This window comes from Peromyscus maniculatus, chromosome 3, assembly GCF_049852395.1.
Source record: "Peromyscus maniculatus bairdii isolate BWxNUB_F1_BW_parent chromosome 3, HU_Pman_BW_mat_3.1, whole genome shotgun sequence".
Classification (NCBI taxonomy): domain Eukaryota; kingdom Metazoa; phylum Chordata; class Mammalia; order Rodentia; family Cricetidae; genus Peromyscus; species Peromyscus maniculatus.
In genome coordinates this window covers 95278791-95294560 of record NC_134854.1, presented here as the reverse complement: position 1 = coordinate 95294560, position 15770 = coordinate 95278791, and the positions used below count along the sequence as shown (strand labels likewise).

General features: G+C 41.7%; 1 protein-coding gene across 4 annotated transcripts in view; it reads left to right on the top strand.

Annotated features, from left to right (window-relative positions):
• Dnah6 (dynein axonemal heavy chain 6) overlaps positions 1-15770 on the top strand; it is a 233090-nt gene that overhangs the window by 8046 nt on the left and 209274 nt on the right. For all 4 annotated transcript variants that reach the window (XM_042273489.2, XM_042273487.2, XM_042273488.2 and 1 more), the window contains exons 3-4: positions 1452-1610; positions 5472-5734. Coding sequence is in view for 3 of the 4 variants with exons in the window: in XM_042273487.2 (XP_042129421.2) it covers positions 1452-1610; positions 5472-5734 (422 nt within the window). In the remaining variant the exon portion in view is untranslated. The remainder of the gene's footprint in view (positions 1-1451; positions 1611-5471; positions 5735-15770) is intronic.

Genomic DNA, 15770 nt, shown 5'->3' with positions numbered 1-15770 from the left:
CAGACTGGAATTTGAAGGGTTCATACCTAGTTTCCATGGCTAATCTCATGGTAAAATGATTACTGATAAGGTTGTGTAGTGGTCTGAGTAAGAATGACCCCCATTGGTTCATATATTTGAATGCTTAGTCACCAGGGAGTGGCACTATTTGAAAGGATTAGAAGGATTGGAAGGATTGGGAGGTGTGGCATTGTTGGAGTCGAGGTGGCCTTGTTGGAGGGAGTGTGTCACCAAGGGTGGGCTTTGAGGTTTCAAAAGCCCATGCCAGGCTCATGCTTTCTTTCTGTCTGCCTGTGGATCAGGATATAGCTCTCAACTACTTCTCCAGCACCATCCCTACCATGCCTGACACTATGCTCCCCACCATGATGGACTAATCCTCTGAAACTGTCAGCATGCCCCCAATTAAATGCTTTCTCTTATAAGAGTTGGTCATGGTGTCTCTTCATAGCAATGGAACAGTGACGAGCCAGGTTGTGTATGGCTTTGGGAATTGTATTCAGAAAAATTGCACACTAGATAAAAATCATAAAGGATGCTTCTACCAGCAGCTACTCAACACCTTCTCATCCCCCCCCCCCCGCCACCACATAGTAGAAAAAGGTGCAACAGCATTTTGAATATAATTATTTACATTTCATAATTCTTACCCCATACAGAAATCTTTAAGAAACTATCACAATTTGCTTTCAGTTGCTGTGATAAACACTGTGACCAAAAGCAGCCTGAAGAGCAAAGGGTTTATTTCTACTTACAAGTAGCAGTCCATCATCCAGGGAAGCTATGGCAGGAGCTCAAGGTGGGAACTGAAGGGGACCACAGAGGAATGCTTGTTCCCCACAGTTTGCTCAACCAATTTCTATGTCTCCTAGGACTGCCTGTGCCACTGTGATCTGGGACCCTCACGTCAATCATTAGTCAAGAAAATACCCCACAGACATGCCCACAGGCCAGTCTGATGGAGGCAATTCCTCAATATAGGTTCTCTTTTCCCAGGTGACTTTGGTTTGTGTCAAGTTGACAAAAACTAATTAGGATAGAGATTGACTCCCTTCCCACTGAGTATCTGCTGGGAATTTTGGGGTGTACCATTGTAAAGGTTCTTTGGTATCCTAGAGCCTTTGTCTTGTTTCAATCAGCACATGGACTTGTGTGTTGTTGCTTGTTTCTTCCAACAGTCAAGTGGTGGTAAAATTGTCACAGTTAATTAGGGGTATGTGATCCCATGGTTCTGAGTTTTTCTTAATCTTAGTTCTAGACGTGTTTGCTGACACCAAGCAGAAGAGTCTTATTTGAGCAGCAGACCAGGGACAGGAAGTAGGAGGACTGTGGCTTGGCTAGGAAATTAGAGCAGAGAAGATCGATTTCCAACATGGCAAGCGTCTTATAGCAGTGAAGAATAAAGTCTGCAATGACATTAACAAGATTATCCCATCTCTTCCTCCCCAAAGCCAGTGCTAAAAGTCTACCAAGATCACAAGCAGCCAGAATACATATATGAACAGAATCGATACAAACTAATGACCTCTGGAATCCTTAAGCCATCAGCAAGCATGCTTGAAAGGTCTTCACTTATTTCTGAGGCTCAAGATGCTGTGAAAAGGAAGCAGGTAAGATATGTTACTGTGGGATAGGTAATGCTCTTGTACACTGTAAAGATTTGTCACTCAAATTGGTTTAATAAAATGCTGATTGGCCAGTAGCCAGGCAGAAAGTATAGGCAGGGCTAGCCAGGTAGAAAGTATAGGTGGGCCAACCAGACTAGGAGAATTCTAGGAAGAAGAAGGGCAGAGTCAGGAGTCACCAGCCAGATGCAGAGGAAGCAAGATGAGAATGCCACACTGATAAAAGGTACCAAGCCATGTGGCTAAACATAGATAAGAATTATGGGTTTATTTAAGTGTAAGAGCTAGTTATTAACAAGCCTGAGCTACCAGCTGAGCATTTACAAGTAATATTAAGCCCGTGGAATCAATTATTTAAGAAGCAGTATTTGGGAACAGGTAGGTGGGAGAGAAACTTCCACCTACAATATGTAAAACATGTAAGCAATCTTTGAAACTGTCGTGTGTGTAGGGTTGCTAACTTGCTTTTAATACCTAAGAAATGGATAAGGTTGCCCACATTTGGAAAATAGACTATTTCTAAGGAAAATGAGCATAGGAAAGGAAAATTATGGAGAGATTTTTATTGTCTTTATTATCTTCTGGCATTTTCTTGCATATTAATGGTGTCCCAAACAATATATATAATTATTTGAAAATTGTAACAGTTTTTACCAGAAGTGGGGAACTTGGAAAACTCTGAAAAGGGGCAATAAAATAGAGATCAAGCCAGATGTGGTAGTACACACCTTTAATCCCAGCGCTCAGGAAGCAGAGGGAGGAAGATCTTCATAAATTCAAGGCCAGCTGCTCTATATAGTGAGTTCCAGAACAGCCAGAGCTACATAGTGAGATCCTGTTTCAGAGAGAGAGAGAGAGAGAGAGAGAGAGAGAGAGAGAGAGAGAGAGAGAGAGAGAGAGAACAAGGAAGCACAAAAATATATTCAATAGAGATTATAAAGCTGATTAACTGCCTTACATTTCTCTTTCAAATGAATTTACAAAGGGCTTATCAGAGAATGACTTTGTGTCAGAGGTTATCAACCTTCCTAATGCTGTGACCCTTTAATACAGTTCCTCATGTTGTGGTGACCTCCGACCATAAAATTACTTTGTTGCTACTTTATAACTGTAATTTTGCTACTGTTATGGATCACATGTAAATATCTGTTTTCCGGTGGTCTTAGACAAGCCGTGTGAAAGGGTCATTTGGCCCCCAAAGGGGTCACAACAACTGCTGCTTTAATAGATTGTAGATAATTAAGAAAGAAACAGAGATGAGAGAAGTTGTTCCTTGTTGTGGATGATTGATTGATAAATAAAATGCTGATTGGCCAGTGGCCAATCAGGAAGAACAGATGGGACAAAGAGGGAGAGAATTCTGGGAAGCGGAAGGCTAAGAGAGAGCGAGATGCTGCCAGCCGCAGCGATGAACAGCAAGATGTAAGTTACCGGTAAGCCACGAGCCATGTGGCAAGGTATAGATGAATAGAAATGGGCTGAGTTTAAGTGTAAGAGCTAGACAGTGGTAGGCCTGAGCTAATGGCCGAGCAGTTTAAGTAATATAAGCATCTGAGTGATTATTTTATAAGTGGGCTGTGAGACTGGGGGAGGCGGTTGGCAGAGCCCGGAGAGAAACTCTCCAGCTACAGTTCCTCTTCAAGAGACAATGTAAGTAGAGCCAGGAAAATGTTTGACTTATCATAAGCTGTTAATTTGCATAAAATGGGCCTCACAATCTTGAGAGTTAAGAAGAAAAGAGAAATTGTGTGAGCATCTTGCATGGAAGGGCTGACCAAACAGGAACGGTAGCTTTTGACCAATGCACAGTTACTGGTTGCAATTGAAGGAATTTGCTAAAAGGGATTAAAGAGGAATGTGAAAGAAAAAGAGATGCCCAGGAGAAAGAGAATGCTATTCTTTCAGAATATGGATTTTCCAGAAAGCTGCTCAAAGCATTGGGGTTTGAGCATGGCAAGGACAGCACTTGGCCTTCCTGCTCCAAGTGCAGTTTCAGTTACCAGTCAGTTCCATAACTCCTGTGAGCAGGTTAGAGATGTAGCCTCCCAGGCTCCATCCCAGCAGTACTGAATCAGAACCTGCATTTAAACAAGCCTCCTACCCACCCACCAATCCATGTGTACATTTACATTTGAGAAGCACTGGTCTATGGAACAGGCAATTATTCATTAATAAAATAAATGCTTTCCAAAAGCTGTAACAGCAATGATTTCAAGGATTCACTGTAACCACCCCTGAGCTTCACAAGTGTGGTGATATTTTATCTGTGCACTCCAATAAAGCTTATCTGGGGATCAGAGGAAAAAGCCAGCCACCATATAAATATAGAGGGCAGGCAATGGTGGCACACACCTTTAATGCTAGCTTTCCAGAGACTGAGTCTCTGTGAGCTCAAGGCCACACCGGGAACAGGGCCAGATGTGGTGGCACACGCCTTTAATCCTAGCACTAGTAAGCCATAGAGGTCTGGACATCAGTACAGACAGACAGGAAGTGATAGAGCTGAGTGGAAAAAGGGAGTGATGTAGCTGGGCAGAGAGAGGAAGAGGGCAGGGCACAGAAAGGTAGGTATGTAGGTGTGAGTAAACAGGAAATAACTCTCTCTGGGACTGAGGAGTTGGTAAGGTGAGGGTGGCTGTGGCTTGTCCTGTTCCTCTGATCTCTCAGTTTTCACCCCAGTATCTGACTTTGGGTTTTTTATTAATAAGACCATTTAGCAATTCATCTTATACACAAGGAAGTAAAGTTTATCACCGTTATGGTGGCAGCTGTCTATGAGTGCATTCATCAAAAAGCATCAAGGTTGTCCAGTAAGTGCTAAGACCCAGAGGATTCAGATACAACGTGAAAGGAAGCCAGGGTTGCAGCCATCTTAGAAAAGGGTCAGACAGGGGGCAGCAGGACCTTGAACAATGTGTTCTAACAAATCCCACCTGAGGATGTGCTGCCCCTTTGCCCCTAGAACCAGACAATTAGGAGCTGCACACCAGACATTTCCTGCCATAACCTAAAGGCTATGATATTACATAACTGGCATGATAAACAAAGCGTCAGATATGTCCTGGGGGATGTTTTCTGCTGTTATTGATTGTATACCATGGCTGTCAGAGGGAATGAGTTTCCTGCAGATGAAAATGGGATGTCTGACTATCAGAGGAAATGGGTCTGCTGGCAAAATAGATACAATAACATAGATTGCTAGAGGATGTGGCAAATTTCCTTGCAGCTGCAGCTCTCCAATCAGTTCAAACCAAGCTTCTCTAACCTGAAGTAAGCACCAATCCTGAGCTTGTAACTATGTAGAGTTGGAATTCCCCCAGATCCCCTACCCTAACCATTATAAAAAAAACCTGCTTGATTGCTACTCAGGGTCTCTCCTGCTCAGCTGCTACATCAGACAGATGGAGGGACCTGGGTTAACTCACAACAATAAAAAGGCTCTTTGCTTTTTGGTCTCTTTGTGGTCTTTGGGGGACTCTGGGTACAACATCTAGAAGGCCCCACCAAGACCCCAGACCCACCATGACCACAATCTGTTGAGTCTTACAGCACCTACTGGGGACTCTGGGTACAACACAGCACAGCTGAGTGAGGAGCAGGTGAGCTCCCAGATATTCCAGAGAGCTAGCAGCATGTGAGTATGGTAAGTGTGGCGTTAAAGGGGAGAAGGCATTGGGACTTCTGTGTGGTAGAGGGATGGTGAGGCCAGAGAAGCCACTCCGCCATGACACTTTGAAAGTTTTTGACTTGAAAATGTTCCAATTTGAGGGGATTTTGTGTCTTTGCCCTTTTTCTTTTTTTTTCTTTTTGTGGAAACTCATGTTTAATACAATTGTCTTTGTTTAGATCCATCGACCCTCTGCTGATGTGTTTTCTCCTTCTCCTTCTAAACTGCCACGCACGGGTATTGGAAGAAGAGGGCTCTTTGGAAAGAGGTCTTCAACTTATCCTAAGTACACCTTCCATGACAGAGAAGAAGTCATTAAAGCCAACATTAGAGACCCCTTGCAAATCATCAAAATAATCCATGAGAATGAACATCTCGGATTCCTTTACATGATTTCTGCAGTGCCCAAGTCTTCCATTGAATATGATACGTATAATCTAAAGTGAGTTCTCTTTTATGAAGCAATTCATTTAGTGTAACAAATAACAAATAAGATTGTAAATATTATCCATAATTGATTTGGTACTAATGATAAATATTGTCAAAAGTAATTTAATATCTCCCAATTATTAGTGAAACCTCATACAGTAATTTTATTTGTACCTCCCATTATCTTTCCTTTTTCTAGCTATAAAGATGAACTCTTTTATAGGGCAGTACACTGCTGTGTTTCTCATATATTTATATATCATTACTTAACATAAAGTTGCAGCATGTATCTTGATCAATTTTATAAACATTTTTGGTATTTTTTATTACTGAAAAACTATCAAGCTGTAAACAGTAGATGATGCATGATTTATTTTGCATATTACTTTGACTTTTCTTAAATTTTGCTTTGTTTTATGTGTATGAGCATTTACCTGATTATAAGTGTGTGTGCCACATGAATACAGTGCCCTTGGAGGCCAGAAGAGAGTATCAGATGCCCTGGAACTATTGTTACAGATTATTGTGATTTGCTATGTGGGTCCTGGGAACCGAACAGAGGTCCTTTGCAAGTGCTTTTAACAGATCAGCCATCTCTGCAACCTCACATCAGTTTTTCTTTATAGGCTAAAAATGAGGGTTTTAAGGAATAAGGGACATTATCAAGGAGACACACACCTGCATTCTCTCCACTGACACTGAGCACACATGTTGTTGCTATAATTTGAAGTATCATGTGGTTGTTGACAATTTGGAGTTACCATGCATTAGAGGTCAGAAGCATAGATGATAGCTGCCCCACCTACTTCAAAAGACGATACTGCCTTTCTCCATTCCTCAGTCAGCTTGAAAGATATTGTCAAGTCTTTCCTTCACAGTGATAACAGCTTGGCTGTGGCCCCCAGTCCTCAAGCTACCAGCCTCATGGTTGGTCCTCTTGTTTTCCTTACTAAAGACTGTGCTTTGAAGTTTAGTCATCTGCCGGGCGTTGGTGGCACACGCCTTTAATCCCAGCACTTGGGAGGCAGAGCCAGGCAGATCTCTGTGAGTTCGAGGCCAGCCTGGGCTACCAAGTGAGCTCCAGGAAAGGCGCAAAGCTACACAGAGAAACTGTCTCGAAAAACCAAAAAAAAAAAAAAAAAAAGTTTAGTCATCTGTAAGCCAGTTTGCACCGAAGACAGGTGTTCTGGAGAAAGGAAACACAATTTTAATGAAAATGTGAAGTAATAGACTTGTTGTGAATCCCGAAAGTATTAATAAGAGAAATAATTTGTAGGAAGGATAGTGTATATCTCAATCAAGAAAGAGCACAAACACAATGCATGAACTAGTAACATGGAGGCTAAAAGTGACATCCATGGAAAAACAAGTGAGTTACAGAGATGGGAAGTGTCGGGAGAGGGGTGGTGAACTAACCAGGATGGTCAGTGTGGTGCAACAGGAAGCTGAAGAAAAAGGAAGGAATTATGTAGTGGTGCAAAGAACTTTCCAGACAGCAGGAGACCGAATCCTGTTTTCCGAGGTAGGAAGACACCTGCAGTGCTGAAGGGTGGAGGAGACGGTGGCCAGCCACAGGATGAGGGAGAACTGGGGTGGATCACTTGGCCTTGTTGGTCACTGAAGGACTTTAGCTTCTACTCGGAGAACGTGGAAAATGACCGGCAGACTTCAAGTAGAGAGGGGTCATGGTCTGACTTGTGTTTTGAAAAGGATCCTTGTGCCTCCTGTGGAGAGTATAGACTGCTGGGGAGCCAGTGCTGCCCCAGGAAGAACAATCAATGCTTTTATTCTGAAAGTCTGAAGAGAAAGTCACTGAGATGCTTCTGAAGGCCACAGTAAGGAAAGCCACCAGAGGAGCCAGCCGGACATCACCCGTGTCTCGTCTGAGCAAGAGAGGAGAGTGGCTGTTACCTCAGACACAGAAGGCCACCTGGGTCAGACTCGGGAGAAAAACAAACAAACAAATAAGCCTTTGGGCTTAGGCATACACGAATTTAAGGATACTAATCGGAGGAAAGAAATGGAGTGGTACCCACCTTCACTGGCACTTAGTAAACTATCCTTATTCTTAGTACGTACATTTTTATCTTTTTTTTTTTTTTTTTTTTTTAAAGATTTATTTATTTATTAGGTATACAGAAGAGGGTGCCAGATCTCATTACAGATGGTTGTGAGCCACCATGTGGTTGCTGGGAATTGAACTCAGGTCCTCTGGAAGAGCAGTCAGTGCTCTTAACCGCTAAGCCATCTCTCCAGCCCGTACATTTTTATCTTTATTTCATTGTATAAAGAAATACGTTGATAGATCAAGGAGAATTAGAATAGAGGCAAGAGAGCTTTTTTTTAAGATTAAAAAAAATAGTTTTTTTTTAAAAAGATACCAAGATTAAACATAATAGAATTTAAAGGCCTGTGATGTATAAAATATTTTTAATATTTAATACTGCAAAAGTGTTATCATTCCCACCACTACTTTATTAGTCTTAAAAATAATTATCAATTTTGAAGAGGAAGTTAAAGACTTTAAAGGAAGATTAGTGAATAATGGTTTATTTTCTGATTTTATAAACATATTTCTTGATTCATATGTGGTAGTATGCTCATAATTTTGACTTCTGAGGATGAAATCCAAAAACCCAGATAGCACCGAGCACTACGTGGAATCTGTACGCCCCCATGAGGCAAAGAATCAAGTTTACCAATGGCAAAGCCACTTCACTGAGGTCAGCAGCAGGTGAGACCCTGCATGAGAGACAGGAAGCCAGGCTTTGCCCAGTTCTGGGGAGTCATCACAGTCTAGACCAATGAGTACCGACACCAGGGAATTGCGCTCATTATTTTAGGTATTTTGAGATTGATACCAGTGACACTGAGTTAAATTCCTGCCCCTCAACTACGCTTGAATATTTGAAGTCCTGTGGTTGAAGGCTATTTCTTGGATGCTACCCAGTCAGAAACAGTTAAAATAGATATCAAAAGGCTGGTGAGATGGCTGAGCAGGAAAGGGAATTTATCACCAAGCCAGATCATGTGATCCATATGAATTCAATCCCGGAGCCCACATGATGGAAGAAGAGAACTGACTCCCACAAGGTTGTCCTCCAACCTGCACACACACACACACACACACACACACACACACACACACGTACACACACACACTATGGCACATGAATCCCCAAACATAAATAAATGTTTAAAAGTATTATAAAATAGTGAAACTGGTTAACAAAATGAGGACACATTATAGTGAAGTCCTGTTTAAAATAATGTAATACAATAATTGTAGCACCTTCGCATAATTGCTAAGCATAGTAGCCCACCATGGTGGTGCACGCCTTTCATTCCAGTACTCAGGAAGCAGAGGCAGGTGGATGTCTGTGACTTTGAGGCCAGTCTGGTTTACACAGCGATTTCCAGGAGAGCTGGAGCTACGTAAAAAAGAGATCCTGTCTCAGAACCAAAGCAAAACAAAACAAAACAAATAAACAAAAGATGAATTTCTAAGCACAGTAAAATACACACATTGTAGAGTGGTTTTCGCTACCAAGATCCCTCTGAGGAAAAGTTTATCACTTATTCTAAAGAATCAGTTCAGTGGTATGTGTTAAGCATTCACAGTATTTTCAAGACTATGCCTCAAGGAGAGATGCCGAGCTATGTTGGCCAGCTTTAACTCGGCCCCATCGCTTCCCCGTTTACTAGTTTGGATTGTGTCTAGTGTCCCACAGAGTTTCACTAGGGCTGTCTGTGTGAGTCTGCATTTGGAGCTAACCATCAGAGCCTGGTCAACTCAGCAATGGATATAAAGCTGGTACTGTGCCTGCCCCCTTCCCGAATCCGATGCCTGCTAATAAATCCAGTGGTGTGTGGAAAAGTCTTAGCTGACTGTTAAGAGGACCCGACTTCTGTGGATCCAGTACCAGCATACAGAGCTGTAAAGACTGCTAGATAGATCTTGGTTGCCATGGCTGTGTTGTGCTTAGAAGAGAGTTATTCTTCAGTCCTTCTCGACATCCTCCATCTTACATTCTTCCTGCCTCTTCTTCCTCGATGGAGTAGCATAAGCGACTTGTTTACAGCTAAGTTTTCATCACCATTTACACTCAGCATCTTGTGCACATGGTTGGTTTGTTTGTTTTTATCCTCAGCTTCTGCAAAAGAACAAGAGCAGGACATTTCTTTAGCTTCACTCTTGATGTGTTGGATTAAAAAGAAGAATTTTGTCAGTAATCAGAAAATATTTGCAAATGATGCTACTTTGCAGATTTAGTTAGGAACCGTTCTTGGCTACAAAACTGGGGATGTAACTGACATTTCCACACCTGAATGAACTGAAGAAAATTCCAAGAGTTGCCTGGAAATATATTAACACATTCTGACAAGGGGAAGGATTTCAAATTTTTAGCTCTGGGGAAAGGATGGTTTGACACAGTTCTGGGGTTATTTTCATTTGAGGTGTGGATATGAACTAATTACATCTGTGTTTGAGACAGCTTCACCAGTGTTTCCAAGATACTCATCACGGAAATGTTTGACCAGATTTTAGCGCAATTATACTACCACAAAAAATTTCAACACTGCATCTGTCACAGAAAGAGACATCTTTTAGGATTAAAAAAAAAAAAATAAAGACAAAAACAATGGTGCCTTTGATAGCTGATTGCAAGAGGACCATTCTCATCTAAATGCTGGGGCTTTCTAGCCATCTGGCACAGGACAATAGAGCATCATTCACCACTTGCCACCTCCTGCTTACAGGACTCTCTCAGCAGAGGTGGCTGCTAAGACCTTCAACAGATCCCTCACCAAATCTTGATTGGAAATTCAGGAGCTACTTTAGAAAGGGTTAGGCACATCTCCATGGTTACTTGTGAACTGCACTGTATGATACTTTTATCAAACTCTGTCCTTTGCATTTTTTAATTGTATTATATAAAGAATTATCACTAGTGTCTTTACAAGCTCTTGCAGTCACCAAAGTTCTATCACTATGTGGGGATTTTATATCAAATTTGGGAAGTGTTCTAGGATTATAGAATATTGTTATGCTGCATGGGAACATGACCTTTGTCTCTATTTCCCTGGTTAGAAGTAAAGTTGATTGGTTCTAGATAACATTGATTATGATTTTAAAAAGTGACCCTGATTGGTAAACTGTTTCTGCATGGGGACAAGCTAAACACAAATTATGAATATATGGTGGAGAATCGTCCCTTTGGGATTCTCATAGCACAGTGTCTTGGGACCTGAATTTGGAAAAGGAGCTTTCATCAGTGGACAAGGAATTCTAAGGAAATAAGATTACAGAACATTGCACACACCATTTAAATTTTTATGGGCTTTGCTTGACCTAGCTGTGCCCTCTGTCTAGTAACCGGATTTGATTGGATCTTTGTGAGAAGAGTCTCATTAAGAAGGCGGGAAACAGGGCGGAGAAGATAGTTCAGTCAATAAGGTGTTCACTTTTCAGGCATGAGAATTGGAGTTCAGTCCCCAGCACCCAGATAAAAACTGGGCATGGTGCCATGTGCTTGTCACTCTGGTGCTGGGAAGGTAGAGATAGAGGAATCCCCAAGGCTCCCTGGGTACCAACTTGGCGTACTCAGTGAGCCCCAGATCCTAGTAAAAGACCCTGCCTCACAAATGCAAGGCAGATGATTCCTAAGAAAGACACTGGAGATTGATTTCTGGCCGCCACATGTACAGACACACACACACACACACACACACACACACTCACACTCACACACACTGACACATACATTCACACACACTTTCACACATGCACACACACATATTTGTGCATAATACACACACTAGATTTAGTGAAATATAAAAAAAGGCATGAGGTTGAAAGGGGCATGTTTGGGGAGGAGATGGCGGTAGATACAATCTCATTTCATTGTATGTATTTAAAATCCTCAAGAAGAAGAAACCACAGTTGATCTAGGAAGTGAGAAGCGGGAGAGGGGTGGTAGAGGTGGAGGAAAGGGTGAGAGATGCTGAGGAAGGAAAATATGTTTTCCCCATGCCATTCTCAAGTGTCTCCATGAGAATGCACTCACTTGGACTCTGCAGTTTTCTTGTTTGAAATTTCCAAAAGGAGGCCAGTAGATCCTAAATATCTTTACCAGCCTGGTCTAGGGAGCTTGTTGACCTGGAACCTTAGAAGACATGAGGATGCATGTGGGTTTGACTTGGATTCTAGTGTCTTCATAAACACTCAATACAACTCTACGCTGATGATCCAGTGTCTGACCCGGAATATAAATTGTCCCCATAGACTTGTGTCCTAAGTACATGGTCCCCGGCTGCTGAAGTGTTTGGAGAGGGTTAGGAAACTGGTGGAGGCAGGGCCTAGTTGAAGAAAGTAGATCACTGAGGTGTGCCTTCAATAGTTATTTCTAGTCCCCAAGTCATTCCCGTACTCTCTCTGCCACCATCATGTTCTGTCTCACTTCAGGCTGGGGGACCATGGATTACAACTTCTGAGACAATGAGCCAACACACACACACACACACACACACACACACACACACACACACACACACACACACACACACGGGGCCAGCAGGCAAGATGACTCAGCTTATAAAGGTGCTTGTCACCAAGGCTGATGACCTGAGTTCATTCCCTAGGACTCACCTGGCAGAAGCAGAGAGTAACTCTTGAAAATTGTCCTTAGACCACATGTGCACTGTGGCATGCCCCCAATAAATAAATAAGCAACAATAAAAATAACACATGCTTGTAAAAGACTTACATGTGCTCTTCTCTGTGGAGAGCTGAGATGAGGAAAACAAACAGACTGAGGGTCTGACAATACTTTGTAAAGAAACAGACATATAAATAAAAGTCTCTAAGTAGCATTGAGCACTAACTAGCAAGTGGACTCATGTCATGGACCCCAACTGCCTTTGCTGTTGGTAGCAGAACACACAGAGGGAGTTTTCCAGATGTGTACAGGACCGTGACCACCTGCTTGTCCTTGCTTGGTTTTGATGTCTGCTGTCAATGAGACACCAGGAGTTGATTGCAGTTTTCAAAGTGTGGCGATTTGAATAATAACAGTCCCCACAGGCTCATAAATTTGAATGCTTTGTCACCTGGGAGTAACACTATTTAAAAGGATTAAAAGGACTAGGAGGTGTGGCCTTTGTTGGAGGAAGTGTGTCACTAGGGCTGGGCTTTGAGGTTTAAAAAGCCCACACAAGGTCCAGATTCTCTCTCTCTCTCTCTCTCTCTCTCTCTCTCTCTCTCTCTCTCTCTCTCTCTCTCAGATCAGGATGTAGCTCTCAGCTACTGCTCCAGCACCATATCTGCTGCCGCCATGCTCTCTACCATGATGATAATGAACTAACCTCTGAAACTGTGATTATATTCCCAATTAAATGTTTTCTTATTTTTTAAATAAGAGTTACCTTCGTCATCCTATCTCTTCACAGTGACTAGGACATGAGGCAAGTTGAAGTTTCATATTATGGAGCAAACCACTCCAAATATATACCAGTTATACCTTCAGCTATTGATAGTGGCAAAGGAAAAACTTTCAAATGTGTCACGCAACACCTGACATGCTTTCCAGACATTTCCAGTGTGAATTAATTAGAATACAAACAAAAAGATAGACACTGAGGACAAATGAAAGCAAAGCAGGCCAGAGTTTTCCATGGCAACAGTGAAGTAGGAAAGCAACATTCTCACTACGTTCTATTAATGTAAAAATAGAAATTAAAAACCCAAACTGGTTTATGGCAGTGGTTCATAGCTTTTTGATGAAGAGGCCCAGAGTAGATAAGAATTTTGTTCTGATCTCTTAAAACACTGATCATAAATGTGTAGCTTACATTATTTGTTTGTTTGCTTGTTTGTTTCTTGAGACAGAGTTTTTCTGTGTAGCCTTGCCTGTCCTGGAACTTGCTCTGTAAACAAGGCAGGCCTTGAACTCAGAGATCTGCCTACTTCTGCCTCCCGAGTGCTGAGATTACAGTCCACTACTGCCCGACAGTTTGTATCTTAAGTTATTTACCTTCAACCACTACAAGCATCTCAGATGTCCAAAAGGCTACATTAAAGGACCTTAGACTCCTATTCAGAATGCAGAGCCAAGAACAGAGCATACATGTGGGGAAAGTTGGTTTTCACTAGAGTGCTGCTATCTACTCTTTACCTAGTGCATATACTTTAAAAAAAATTTTTTTTCTGTTTTTAATTATGTGTGTGTTGGGGGTTGGGAGTATGTGCACATGAGTGTAGTGACTGTGGAGGCCAGAAGAGGGCAGCAGGTCTTCTGGAGCTGGAGTAACAGGTGGTTGTGAGCATCTGACATGGGTACTGGGACTTGAACTCCCGTCCTCTGCAAAAACAGCCATCCGTCTTCACCACTGATCCCCCACTCCGGCCCCCATTGCACGTACTTTTTACATGGCTTTAATATAGGAACGATCTGGGCTTTGGGCTCAATCATTGTCTTGTGATTTTAGGTTTTCAGAGACTGTAGCTACATGAGTGCGTGGGTTCAGGCGGATCCGTGGAATGAAGATACAGGGGCATCTTAAGAATGAATTTAGCCTATCATGGCTGCTGGGGGGTCTAGCCTCGAAGGACTGAAGCACTAACCCTTTGCCTAGGGCATATTTATTTACTCCATTTTACAGTTTAGATAGTTAATCTCCGTACCTTCAAAGCAAACCAAAAGGAGCTCCCAGAGACCAAATGCCAGGTGCAAATTGTTTGATTTATCAGGTACTACGGGTTTTGGGGTTTCCTGGACCAAGTTTTGCATAGGCCTTTGATCCTTGGGGGACTCTCTGATCCTTGACTCTCAAACAAGATTCACATAGGTAAGAGAAACAAAAGGTGTGGTTAAACAAAAGAAAGATTAGAGCTAGGTGCTGCTCTCTGGAGCCAAGCCAGGAGCTCAGCAGGAATGCACTACAGATATGGCTATTACTCTCCTAAATTCCTGAACACATTTTGGCAAGGTTGTTATTACATATTTTGCACTTGTTTTATTTCATGTAAGTGGCACATATTTGTTGCTTTAGCTAAAACTGCAGAAAATATCTTTGTACTTTAAATTCTCATCAAAGAATTTTAAATCAAAGAACTTTTATAGAATCCACCCTTTTTTTTTTCCTTTTAATTTATCCTATTCTTAAATTTCTCCTTGGTCTAGTTTTCTTTTGTTGTATGAAGCTGAGGAATGCCCTTGATGAAAAAGGAGTATCTTTAACAAAAATTTTTTGACAATAATCTGTGATGAATTAGACATTATTTTAGTTAATTTGAAGCTTAATTCTACTCTTAATAATTCATGTTTTCTTTCATCTTTCTTACAATTATGTCAATACTAGATAATTGAAAGGTCTTTTGTGCCATTGATATTGAATAATCACTAAAGAGTTAGTAATTAATACAAGCTTAATTCCAAGCAGCTTTCATAAAAGACTATTATTAAGTTTAAAATGTCTATAGTGAAGCTAGGCTTAGTGGCACATACCTTTAATTCCGGCACTCAGGAGGCAGGGGCAGGCAGATCTCTGTGAGTTCAAGGCCAGCCTGGTCACATAGTGAGTTTCAAGATAGCCAGGACTACATAGTAAGACCCTGTCTCAAGAAAAGTAATGTCTATAGTGAGGGCAATATGGCTCAGTGGATAATGGTGCTTGCAGCCAACTCTGGGGACCTGAGTTGGATCCCCAGAACCCACATAGTGGAAGGAGAGAAATGACTCCCACAAGTTGTCCTCTGATTGCCACACACCTGCAAAATGTGGAAATAAATGTAACAAAAATGTCTATAGTGAATTTGTTTTTGTTGAAAAGATCACGCAACCGTAATGATTAAACGTATCGCTAACGTGGAATCTGTCTAATGTCTCATCCGATGTTTAAATCTAGCTCTTCTCTTGAGACTTTTCTTTAACTCAAAAGTTTCTTAGGATTTGGTTAGATTTTAAATGGTATTCACCTTTAATACGTTAATCTTTTAACAACAAAAAGCGCTTCCATTGCTTATTCTTGTGCTGAATACTTTATCCATT